Below are 12210 nucleotides of genomic sequence, written 5' to 3'. Positions count from 1 at the left end.
ATAGTAAAAATGGCTACACTACCAAAAGCAATCTACATGTTTAATGCAAGTCCCATCAAAATCCCTATGACATTCATCACAGAGATTGAAAAATCTACCCTAAAGTTCATTTGGAAACACAAGAGACCACGAATAGCCAAGGCAACACTCAGCAAAAAAAGCAAAGCTGATGGTATCACAATACCCAACTTCAAACTATATTACAAAGTAATAGCAATAAAAACAGCAAGGTACTGGCACAAAAATAGACATGAAGACCAACGGAATAGCATAGAGGACCCGGAGATGAATCCACACAGCTATGCCCACATTATTTTTGACAAAGGTGCCAAAAACATACAATGGAGAAAAGACAGACAGTTCAACAAATGTTGCTGGGAAAAGTGGTTATCTGTCTGCAAAACACTGAAACTAGATCCACATTTATCACCCTATTCTAGTATCAACTCAAAATGGATCAAGGATCTTAATATCAGACCCAAAACTCTGAAGTTAGTACAGGAAAGAGCAGGGAATACCCTGGAAGTAATAGGTATACGCAAGGACTTCTCAATAGAACCCCAGCAGCTCAGCAACTAAGAGAAAGGATGGATAAATGGGACTTCATAAAATTAAAAAGCTTCTGTACAACAAAAGAAATGGTCTCTAAACTGATGAGACCACCTACATAGTGGGAGAAAATATTTGCCAGCTATACATCAGATAAAGATCTGATGACCAGAATATACAGGTAACTTAAAAAACTAGACTCTCCCAAAAATCATTGAACCAATTAAATGGGCAACTGACCTAAACATAACTTTCTCAAAAGAAGAAATTCAAATGGCCAAAAAACACATGAAAAAATGTTCACCATCTCTAGCCATAAAGGAAATGCAAACCAAAACCACCCTAAGATTCCACCTCACCCATTTAAAATAGCCATCACCAAAAACACCACCACCAACAGGTGTTAGTGAGGATGTGGGGACAAAGGAACCCTCGTACACTGCTGGTGAGAAGGCATGTTAGTGCAAACACTCCTGAAAAAAATATGGAGGCTTTTTAAAAATCTAAACATAGATCTGCCATATGATCCAGCAATCCCACTCCTAGGGATATACCCAAGGAATGCAACTCAAGTTACTCTAGAGGCACCTGCACACTCATGTTTATTGCAGCGCTATTCACAATAGACAAGTTATGGAAATAGCCAAGATGCCCCACTACTGACGAATGGATTAAGAGAATGTGGTACTTATAAACATGGAATTTACTCAGCCATGAAGAAGAATGAAATCTTATCATTCTCAAGTAAATGGATGAAACTGGAGAACATCATTCTGAGCAAGGTTAGCCAGGCTCAGCAGACCAAAAATCTTATGTTCTCCCTCATATGTGCACTTTAGATCTAGGGCAAAGGCAGTAATGTTGTTGGACTTGGGTCACACGCTAAGGGGAGAGCACATACCAGAGGTATGGGGATACGTAGGAAATCCAAAACTTGAAAGTGATTGATGTCCCCACTACAGAGGAGCTAATACCAGTATCCTTAAAGTGACAGAGGTCAATATGGGAAGGGGATCAGGAACTAGTGAAAATGTCAGGTAGAGATGAATCAACTTGGGTTGTAACACACTTGTACATGGAAGCAATGCTAGGAATCTCTCTGTATAGCTATCCTTATCTCAACTAGCAAAACCGCTATGTCTTTCTTATTATTGCTTATGTCTTCTCTTCAACAAAATTGGAGAAAAGGGCAGAACAGGTTCTACCTGGAAGTGAGGTCAGTTGGGGGGAGAGAGAGGGGGCTGGGAGCAGTGAGGATAAATGACCCAAACAATGTATGCACATATGAATAAATGAACAAATAAAAAAATAAATGCACCACAGACATACAATTACACAGACAAACAAACAGATTAACGGTGATTTTAACTGAGGCAGAAGAAATATTTCCTAATCTGGAAAGGTAAAGCTGTTGTATATTTGTTGATATTGTTGTCCATGACAAAGCTGGTTTCTACACAGTGCAGAAAAACTAGCAAGGAGTCAGAAAAAACTCAACCTTAAGCTCTAGTTCTGCCACTACCCAACTGAATGTGCTTGGGCAAGTTGCTTCATCATTCTAAGCCTAGCTCCTCATCTGTAAAATCAGGAGTCTAATTCCCATCTTTCCTGGACAAAGTGCTTTTACATTTACTTCAAAGTACTTTTATTGGCCCTGAAATTTGTGACCAAAAGTTAATTAATTACTCATTCAAGGTGACCATCACCATGCACGAGACAACTGCACTTCCTTCCTAACTATTGTTTTTATTCTTGTTCTCTTCCCTTAGTTCATTCTCACAAAGCTACCAGTATCTTTTTACCAATGTGAATCAAATCAGATAATATCACTCCCAGTAGTTTCTTTTGGCCATAGTTTAAAAGGCTTTATAATACCACACCTGTGTATACCTGCTTTGACCCCATTTCCTTCCACTGTCCCCTCTGCTCACTATGCTAGGAACACAGTGGCCTCCTTTTTGGTCTTCCGTTCAAAAGCCTCTGGGCCTTTGTATGACTTGGGATTGCCATTGCCTAGGTAGCTACTTGTCATGGTGCAGGGGTAGGCTCAAATGTCACCTCTAGAAAGCCCTTACTTTTACCTCTTCAGAAATGCATCATCACCAGTTATTTTACGTCACTCCACTGTCTTCATTGCACTGATTGTTATCTGAAATTTTATTATTTATGCATCACTTGATTATCTCCTGAGTCCTCCAGTAGAAAGTACAATCCTATAACAGTAGCGATCTTATCGGACCTGTTTTGGGCAATAACCTCCATAGATTGAATGTCTGGCTCACAGTAAGAGTGTAATAAATAAATAGTGAATGACTTAAAAAGTTTCTCAGGCCTTCAGTCTCCGCATTCATAAAAGGAGATAATTACAGCTGCTTGACATTAAAATCCAAGGTTTACCAAATTCTTTGACTCAGGGATTGTGAAAATCACTTTATATGATTCCCATCTTAAATAAGGCCACCAAGTCTTAGCGAGATCAAATAACCGGTATACTAAGGCCAGGTCAGGGCCATGGTGAGAACCCAGGTAAAAATGCAGCAATGCCTAACCTCAGAACCTGGGTTCTTCACCACTATTTTAGTTTCTAGAAAGATGCCTCCTTCTAGTTCAATATAGAAATAACCATCTAACCTCTTACGGTCCTAGATGGTTCTATGAGACAGCTCGAGAAAGCTATTGCATCCCTCCCACTTTGTTTTTTTGGGTGTTTCGTTCCTTTTCCCGTTTTCCCCAAGAGGAATATCCGCATTTCAAACTTCAGTCCCTCCTTGAATGACCCTCACATTTCCATCACTTCTTCTGAGCAAACTTGAGGACGCCAGCGTCTTTCCCCCTGCAGGTGGGGCGACTGTCACTGAGGAAAGCAGTAAAGGGACGTCAGAGCCTGGCTAAGCCTGGCAGCTTAGCCTAGGGGCTAAGAAAGGCAGAGAGTGCTGTGGTTAGCCCGGGCAGGCTTCCTGAGAGAGGCGATTCCAGAGCCCACGTCCAGGGCAGTGGCCTGGAACCCCAGCTAGATAGAGGACCCTCGGGAGAGCGGCCGCTGGGGGCAGCCAGGTCCAGACAAAGGCTATGGAGTTTCCGAAGATCAGCGGCACGATCCCAAAAGAAGATGAGCTTGCACGCGGAGGTCCGAAGTGTTTTTTTCCTCACAGTATGTTAAAGAGATATTGGAGAGAAGGAAAAGTGGCACGAACAGCCATGAAAGCAAAACGCGAACTTACCCACATCACGGCCTCCGTAGCCCGCTGGTACCTGAGGAGCCTGGTAGTCAAGGCAGCAAGGCGGTGCAACTCAGATCGCGCGAGACTCAACAGGTCTCGCGAGATATGACCTCTAGGTCCTGACAGGCGGGCGTTCTTTCCGGGGGCGATGGGAGGGCTCTGGCATCCGGGATGGAGGCGTATCGCTTTCTGTGGCTGGCTCTGGAGCCACCCTGTATCTCCGACCAGGGCTGCGGAGAGAGTAGAGCCGTTTCTGAGGTCCTGGTGGAGTGGGACCGCAGGTCCGGAGAAGGGACTGAGGCGGCTTGGGACATGGAAGCGCCCAAGCCTGGCCCGGGCGCCGGCAATGGAGTCGTGTCGGCGGCCCAAGGGCACAAACCCTTTTTCGCGCGCGCAGGAGGACGAGTGGCGGCGGCGAAACAAGACTGTCCTCACGTATGTGGCCGCGGCCGCCGTGGGCATGCTGGGCGCCTCCTACGCCGCCGTGCCCCTATATCGGCTGTATTGCCAGGTAGGGACCAGTGGGCAGTGTCTTCCGAAGGGGCGAGGGACAGCGCCCTGCCCATCACTCTGCAAGGTCATGGTGGGAAGTGAAGGTCGAAGTTGTCCATCAAAGCAATGACTGGCCCGGGATCACCAAGGAAGGTAGAGAAAAAACTGCAAGTGGACCTGGTCCCCATGCTGTCCAGGTTTGTACCACACCGCAGTGAAATTCCCAGATTTCTGAGCTCCACCCCAGCAAACAGGTTTGCATTCTCTACTCAGGTACCCAGCCATCTGCCTATGCGTCACATAGTTAATTTGCATTGTCAGGTTCATTCTGAGAACCACATGTGGTTTATATGCTAAGGTTAGCCCTAGAAATGGGAGTTATGCTGAGTATTTCAGGGATTGAGTCTTTGTGTGGGTAAATGTATCCACACAGAGGTGTGTGAATTAGGCCTTTAGAGCTTGCTGCCTCCTCTTCTATATAGCTGTAAAGAATGGAATTACCTTGGGCTCTGTTTTAGATCAGAACTTGTAGTATTCTGAATGTTGGCCCCAGAAACAGTGGTCTCAGCATCACCTGGGAATCTGTTAAGAGCTAAAGTTCTTCAGCCCAACTTCAGAAATTACTGAAAGCAAAACCCTGGGGACAGGGAACCAGCAATCCTGTTTTACTAAGTACTTTAGCTGACTCAGAAGCAGGCTTATGTTTAAGAACCACTGGTGAAGTCTAGCTTCACCTATTCTATGAATTTTTCTGCCGTTTTTTATTGATAGTTATGAAGCTTTGGCTGGGGATTTGGATCACTTGCAGAATTTCTAAAATGCACATGCCAAGACTCATCCACTTGAGGATTTTCTTTAAAAGTCATGCCACAAGTGATAGCTATATATTGTGTTCATTCAGTTAGTGTTTAAGATAGTGACTCAAACACTGTTCGACACTGGAATCATCTGGAGAGTTTTTATTTTTTTATTTATTTATTTATTTTTTTCTTTTTCTTTTTTTTTTCCATTTTTCTTTTATTATTCATATGTGCATACAAGGCTTGGTTCATTTCTCCCCCCTGCCCCCACCCCCTCCCTTACCACCCACTCCACCCCCTCCCGCTCCCCACCCTCAATACCCAGCAGAAACTATTTTGCCCTTATCTCTAATTTTGTTGTAGAGAGAGTATAAGCAATAATAGGAAGGAACAAGGGGTTTTGCTGGTTGAGATAAGGATAGCTATACAGGGCATTGACTCACATTGATTTCCTGTGCGTGGGTGTTACCTTCTAGGTTAATTCTTTTTGATCTAACCTTTTCTCTAGTTCCTGGTCCCCTTTTCCTATTGGCCTCAGTTGCTTTAAGGTATCTGCTTTAGTTTCTCTGCATTAAGGGCAACAACTGCTAGCTAGTTTTTTAGGTGTCTTACCTATCCTCACCCCTCCCTTGTGTGCTCTCGCTTTTATCATGTGCTCATAGTCCAATCTCCTTGTTGTGTTTGCCCTTGATCTAATGTCCACATATGAGGGAGAACATATGATTTTTGGTCTTTTGGGCCAGGCTAACCTCACTCAGAATGATGTTCTCCAATTCCATCCATTTACCAGCGAATGATAACATTTCGTTCTTCTTCATGGCTGCATAAAATTCCATTGTGTATAGATACCACATTTTCTTAATCCATTCGTCAGTGCTGGGGCATCTTGGCTGTTTCCATAACTTGGCTATTGTGAATAGTGCCGCAATAAACATGGATGTGCAGGTGCCTCTGGAGTAACAGTCTTTTGGGTATATCCCCAAGAGTGGTATTGCTGGATCAAATGGTAGATCGATGTCCAGCTTTTTAAGTAGCCTCCAAATTTTTTTCCAGAGTGGTTGTACTAGTCTACATTCCCACCAACAGTGTAAGAGGGTTCCTTTTTCCCCGCATCCTCACCAACACCTGTTGTTGGTGGTGTTGCTGATGATGGCTATTCTAACAGGGGTGAGGTGGAATCTTAGTGTGGTTTTAATTTGCATTTCCTTTACTGCTAGAGATGGTGAGCATTTTTTCATGTGTTTTCTGGCCATTTGAATTTCTTCTTTTGAGAAAGTTCTGTTTAGTTCACTTGCCCATTTCTTTATTGGTTCATTAGTTTTGGGAGAATTTAGTTTTTTAAGTTCCCTGTATATTCTGGTTATCAGTCCTTTGTCTGATGTATAATTGGCAAATATTTTCTCCCACTCTGTGGGTGTTCTCTTCAGTTTAGAGACCATTTCTTTTGATGAACAGAAGCTTTTTAGTTTTATGAGGTCCCATTTATCTATGCTATCTCTTAGTTGCTGTGCTGCTGGGGTTTCATTGAGAAAGTTCTTACCTATACCTACTAACTTCTGGAGAGTTTTTAAAATCCTGATGCTCAGACCATAGGCCTTGCCAGTTAAATCACAATGTCTGTGTGACAGCCTCGCACCAGTAATTTCCAAATAATTCTCAGCATGCAGCAAAGTTGGGGAATCAGTACCTTAATCAGTCCTGTGACTGGTATTCACAGCAGGAGAGGTTTCTGCTCTTTCCTGTCACCAATTTTAATGGCTGCCTTACTTCCCCTAGCTTTATAGACCAATTACCTTTTAGATGGTGAAGTAGCCAAGGTCAAAGGAGCTTTTCTTTCCAGTCTCCTAATATCAGCATTTATGTGGGGATGCGCAGTAGCTTGTTTTTTGGAGAATGGGTCTAGAATGTGAATTTTTTTCCACAGGCAAACCCCAAAGTACCAATTAATCATAAGCAGACCTGAATCCAAATCAAGTATAGAACTTCCTCAAACCCCCAGGGGCTGGAGGGGAGTGATTTTTGTCCCCCAGGGAATATGTAGCAATGTTTGAAGCATTTTTAGTTGTCACACCTCGGGAGAAGATGATAGGCTGTTTCTGGCATCTAGTGGGTAGAGGTTAGAGACACTGGTTTTCAGATGACCCTACCCTACCAACAAAGAATTATCCAACCCAAAATGTCAGTAGTGCTGAGATTAAGAAACCCTGTTCCAAACTGAATTGACAATATTGTGTTCATTCACATGCAGTTGGAGAGCTGGAAGGTATTTAAAAAAATGTAATTTGTAACCCAAAAAAGCAAGTTGGGATGTTAAACAGAACAAATCAATTACTTCTGCAATCGCACAATTTTAGAGCCAGGAATAAGGAATAATGCGAGCCTCTTAATACAGTGATTTTATTTTTTGAGTATGTAAAATGTAACCCAAAGGAAGTAAGATTTATTCCATTAGTGGCAGAACGAGACTTGACCACATGACGTCTTTTCAACTTTGTCTATGGAAATTTCTTTAAGCATTGAACTTAGAAAGTTGAAGACTCTATATTTAAAGAATACATTGAATCTTTACTGAGGAAGGACATAATTTTTTTTGAAGTGAATTAAATTCTTTAGGAAAAAGTTATATCTTAAAATTCAAATGTGATAGTTCTCTTGCAAGAATGAACTTATTTGTTAAAAACAAAGACTTGTTCTCTGCTGCATCTTTTAGTTTTTAATGTAACTTGATAATCTTAAATGGCAGTTGAGTGAAGTTAGGTTGCTTGTATAATAAACATACATCTTGCTGGGAGTCTTTCCTGTAGCCTCAAATTTGGTATTTTTTTCCTAGTATAGTAACAGGTAAATTATCTGGAAACCAGAATTCTGGCAATCTCAAGCATCTGAAGGATGGCAACCTTGGAAGTAAGGACTTTTTTGTTTCAAAGCATCTAATATAACGTAAGGGCAATGAAGAAATGTCAGGCACAAATTATTCTGATGCCTTAAGATAGGTTGATTCAGTGGCCAGAGGAATCAAGTGTACTCCTTAACTGGTGAAATCTATAAAAGATACAAAACAATATATTTATGCAGAGATGTTGGAAAATGATACAGAAACATTAATTGACATGGGGAAGTGCTTATGCCTTAGAAATCAGGACACAGAGTCAAAATACAAAGTAATTTGAATTGTGATGTGGAAAAGGAAATATTAGGTGTTTTTGTTGAAATGATCAGGTCATGGGTAAATTTTGTTTCTTTTAGTGAATAAGTTAATATAAAATACTAGCAATAACAGATAGGAAGTAATAGTTGATGTAAGATATAAGCAATAAAGGAATGTATGTATAATAAAAGGTTCAGCAGGAAATTCTGTGCTTTAGTATCAGCGACAATAGTTTGCTTATATACAGAATCTCCTTTTTCCAGATAACTCATTTCTGACCATGCCAGATAATCAAGGGATTGCTTAAAAATAGGAATTATATTAATAAATTTAGGCTCTTATTGCCCCAAAATTGGGCAAATCATTGACACAGTTATAGGAAATGGTCAATAATAATAATACAAAAACTTGGCTTCAACTGGAATATTAAATTGCTTTTAAAATTTTACTTTTGTCCAGTAACTAGATCAATACCTAGAAGTATTAACATGCTTAATGTCTTTTTTTCTAGACGACAGGACTTGGAGGATCAGCAGTAGCAGGTCATGCATCAGACCAAATTGAAAACATGGTGCCTGTTAAGGATCGAATTATTAAGATTACTTTCAATGCAGATGTGCATGCAAGTCTCCAGTGGAATTTCAGACCACAGCAAACAGAAATATATGTAAGTGACTAAAGCACTCATTAGAACTCTTCTTCCTTCAGTGTAAGATATTTTTATCACTTAAACTTCCACTCATCTAAACTTTATTTCAAAATACTAACAGATTCCATTAGTAATTCTACATATCTTCATGGAATATAATTATTCATGAAATCTGTTAGTGTTTTGACATGACTATTTTTTGGTAGTGTTGTATACCCAATGTAACAGAATATACACTTCAATTTTCTTTTGGTTGTGTTTGTTTTTTTGAGACAAGGTCTCACTGTGTAGTCCAAGCTGGGCTCAAACTCGTGATTCTCTTGCCTCTGCCTCCCGAGTGCTGTGATTACAGGTATGTACTAACACACCCAGCTGTATGTAAAAGTTGCATAATAGTAAAATTCAACTTGGAATAATGAAAAATGTCATCTGTTCTATCAGTTTGGTTTGGCAGTACCTATCATGCTAAATGCTTCCTGACTTTTCCTCAGATGTAAATACAGAAAAAATGTTGAAAATCCTTGGTTACAATAAGTAGTTAGCTGGGTGTGGTGGATTACAACTATAATCCCAGCTATTTGGGAGATGGAGATTGGGAGGATTAAGGTTCCATGCCAGCCAGGGAAAAACTTAGTGAAGTGCATCTCAACACTAAACTGAGCATGGTGGCACATACTTGTAATACCAGGTACACTTGACATATAGGTGAGATAGGAGAGAATTGTAGTCTGAGGCAAAAAAAAAGAGGAAAAAGTGGTTTATTTGTTTATATCAAAAGTATCTCTGTCCCTCTAAAAGAAAAAAAATTGGGTGTGGGACAGTACTGGAGATTGAGCCTTGGGTTGTGTACATACTAGGCAAGTACTCTACCACTGAGCTAACATCCCAGCAAAAATAACAATCTTTGAAGGCTTTTGAAATAAATATTTAGATAGTATTAAGAGATAGTGAATAGTTACATTATTCACTATCTAATGCATAAGTAAGACCATATCTAATGCATTTCCTGAAATTTTGACTAGCTGCAATCTTCAGAGGATTTTAGCTGAAAATTGTTCATTCACTACGGATTAGTCACAATCTTTATTGGTGAACCCTTACAAATATCCATGCTGGTCCAGTTTAGTAAAAGTAGCTGAATCTCTTCATGGTTCAGGATTTTACAGGTTAGGATTTTGTGTATTAGTTCCAGTTGCATTAATAGTGAATTTGTACAAGCAACAGAATATCTTTTGGAAAATTTTTTTTAAAACCTTGCTAATTTTATCAAAGCGTTGACATTTATTAGTTTATTAAAGGTAATATTCAGTCATTTGCTTATAAATTTAATTTGCTATGACTTAAATTAAGTTTAACGTTGATATCCTTTAAAAAGTTGTCAATCATGACGTTCAGGTTTAAGTGTTATAAAGAAGTTATGGTTGGGCCATGAATGTTTGGATTGTCTTTGGACACATTTTTATTTTTGTTAAATTTTTTTTTTTTGGTGGCACTGAGGTACAAACTCAGCACTTTGCGTTTGATAGACTGGTACACTCAACTACTTGAACCACATCTCCAGCCCTATTTACTCTGGTTATTTTGGAGACAGAAACTTGCTTTGGCCATAGTGTGAATGACAGGTGTGCACCACTGCACCTGACTATTTGTTGAGATGGAGGGGGGGTCTCAGGAACTTTTTTCACAGGGTGACCTTGAACCACAATCCTTCCAATCTCAGCCTCCTAAGTAGGTAAGATTACACGAGTGAGTCCTGTTCCTTGGACACATTTTAAATAACTTAATTTACAGATTATTGCTTGAAGATATCAGGTATATAAGAGGATAACCCACAACTGATTATTCACTGCAACACTGTTTCTTCATTGACAAATGCAAATAAAACTTAAATTTAAGATAGGTTTGTGGAATACTATTCACAACCTGACATTTGTTTAGATTAGGTATTGTAGTCTGATGAAGAAAAATAATATGAATGTAATTTTAGTAGGGAAAAAAGGAGCTGTGGGAAATTTAAAATGTTGATAGTGTGTATTCTTTAAAATAGGTGGTACCAGGAGAAACTGCACTGGCATTTTATAAAGCGAAGAATCCTACTGACAAACCAATAATTGGAATTTCTACATATAATGTTGTACCATTTGAAGCTGGGCAGTATTTCAATAAAATACAGGTAAATTGTAAACTTTATACAATATAATAAAGGTACATGAAACTGTATGAAACTTGTTATAGTGTTTTAGTAGATAACTTTAATTTCTAAAACCTTTTCATTTAAACTTCAAGCCATTTATCTTCATCTCTACATATCTGCTATGTAGAGATTGAGAGCCAAAACAAATGAATGTCTGCTTTTAAGATTACAGTTTGATTCTCAGTCCTTAAAATCAGTGTAAGATGAAAGGATGCTGTTATTTTATCACAGAACTTAAAGTCAAGAAATGAACTATTACTTTAATTGAATAGAAATATTATTAAACATGTACCTTTCTATAACTTCTAGTGCTTCTGTTTTGAAGAACAAAGGCTTAATCCCCAAGAGGAAGTAGATATGCCAGTGTTTTTCTACATTGATCCTGAATTTGCTGAAGATCCAAGAATGGTGAATGTTGATCTCATCACTCTTTCTTATACTTTTTTTGAAGCAAAGGAAGGGCACAAATTACCAGTTCCAGGCTATAATTGAAGTAGCAACCAAGACCTACTTCATATTTGTGATTTTTGAAAAATCATGTATCCTGCCTTCTCAAAAGAGAAATATTCTTAAAATAATGTGAATTGAAGCTTTCTATTTTAAGAAGATCTACTTTTCTTTTTCCCTAACTTATCCCATTTATTGAGAGAACACTTTCAGCTTTTATCATAAGAAACCCACATGCCTATGAAGAATGTGTGACTGTTCAATGCCACACTTATGGTATTGAAAGAAGCTTCTGTTTCTTAAATATATAGACATGGATGGATATTTCCTTAATTCTGTAGCTGCCTTCCAAATTATTTGCCTTTTATACTTATAGCAATGAATATAAGAATTTTTTTGCCCAAGGTTGTTTTAGGCTATAGGCTAGAAATTCTGATGATATTTATTGTGACCTCTAAAATAGTTTTTGACTACTATTTTCCTTCAGTGTGAACAGTCACTATTTTAAAAACTAACATGAAAGAGAAGAATCACTAAATCCTAACATCTTGCTCAGAGATTACACTCTTATTTCAAATTTGACTTTGTTTTTCCTTTAAAATCTAGGGCTATTTTACAGAGTACTGAATAAATAATTACTTGGAAATTGTGATGTCATGAAATTGAAATAAAATGCAAAAATTACATCTGCTAGGCTGGGCTAGCATTTA

The 12210-nt window shown here is 39.1% G+C and overlaps 3 protein-coding genes across 12 annotated transcripts in view; 1 reads left to right on the top strand and 2 right to left on the bottom strand.

Moving 5' to 3' along the window:
* The window catches only part of Stxbp4 (syntaxin binding protein 4), a 201915-nt gene extending 198064 nt beyond the window's left edge, over positions 1 to 3851 (bottom strand). For 8 of the 10 annotated variants that reach the window (XM_074046092.1, XM_074046085.1, XM_074046087.1 and 5 more), the window contains exon 1: positions 3771 to 3843. The gene's annotated coding sequence lies outside the window, so the exon portion shown is untranslated. Of the gene's footprint in view, positions 1 to 3770 lie in introns of all 10 variants that reach the window. The other 2 variants (XM_074046086.1, XM_074046089.1) reach the window with 2 other exon arrangements.
* On the top strand, positions 3851 to 12186 carry Cox11 (cytochrome c oxidase copper chaperone COX11). The gene is made up of 4 exons (XM_020166789.2): positions 3851 to 4281; positions 8722 to 8877; positions 10907 to 11032; positions 11363 to 12186. Exons 1-4 carry the CDS (start codon positions 3919 to 3921, stop codon positions 11543 to 11545), a joined length of 828 nt encoding a protein of 275 aa, XP_020022378.1. The 5' UTR covers positions 3851 to 3918; the 3' UTR covers positions 11546 to 12186.
* Tom1l1 (target of myb1 like 1 membrane trafficking protein) overlaps positions 8086 to 12210 on the bottom strand; it is a 54390-nt gene continuing 50265 nt past the window's right edge. The window contains exon 16 of the mRNA XM_020166790.2: positions 8086 to 8104. The gene's annotated coding sequence lies outside the window, so the exon portion shown is untranslated. The remainder of the gene's footprint in view (positions 8105 to 12210) is intronic.

The sequence above is a fragment of the Castor canadensis genome, chromosome 11, assembly GCF_047511655.1.
Source record: "Castor canadensis chromosome 11, mCasCan1.hap1v2, whole genome shotgun sequence".
NCBI classification, from domain to species: domain Eukaryota; kingdom Metazoa; phylum Chordata; class Mammalia; order Rodentia; family Castoridae; genus Castor; species Castor canadensis.
The sequence above is the reverse complement of the archived record's forward strand: the minus strand, read 5'-3'. Positions and strand labels throughout refer to the sequence as shown.

What these genes read in the sequence shown, in the direction of transcription:
- Cox11 (XM_020166789.2), top strand. Translation starts at nt 3,919, where the DNA reads ATGGGAGGGCTCTGGCATCCGGGATGGAGGCGTATCGCTTTCTGTGGC. An exon ending in CACAGCAAACAGAAATATAT is followed by an intron (nt 8,878 to 10,906) that starts GTAAGTGACTAA and finishes TCTTTAAAATAG; the next exon opens with GTGGTACCAGGAGAAACTGC. An exon ending in AGTATTTCAATAAAATACAG is followed by an intron (nt 11,033 to 11,362) that starts GTAAATTGTAAA and finishes TATAACTTCTAG; the next exon opens with TGCTTCTGTTTTGAAGAACA.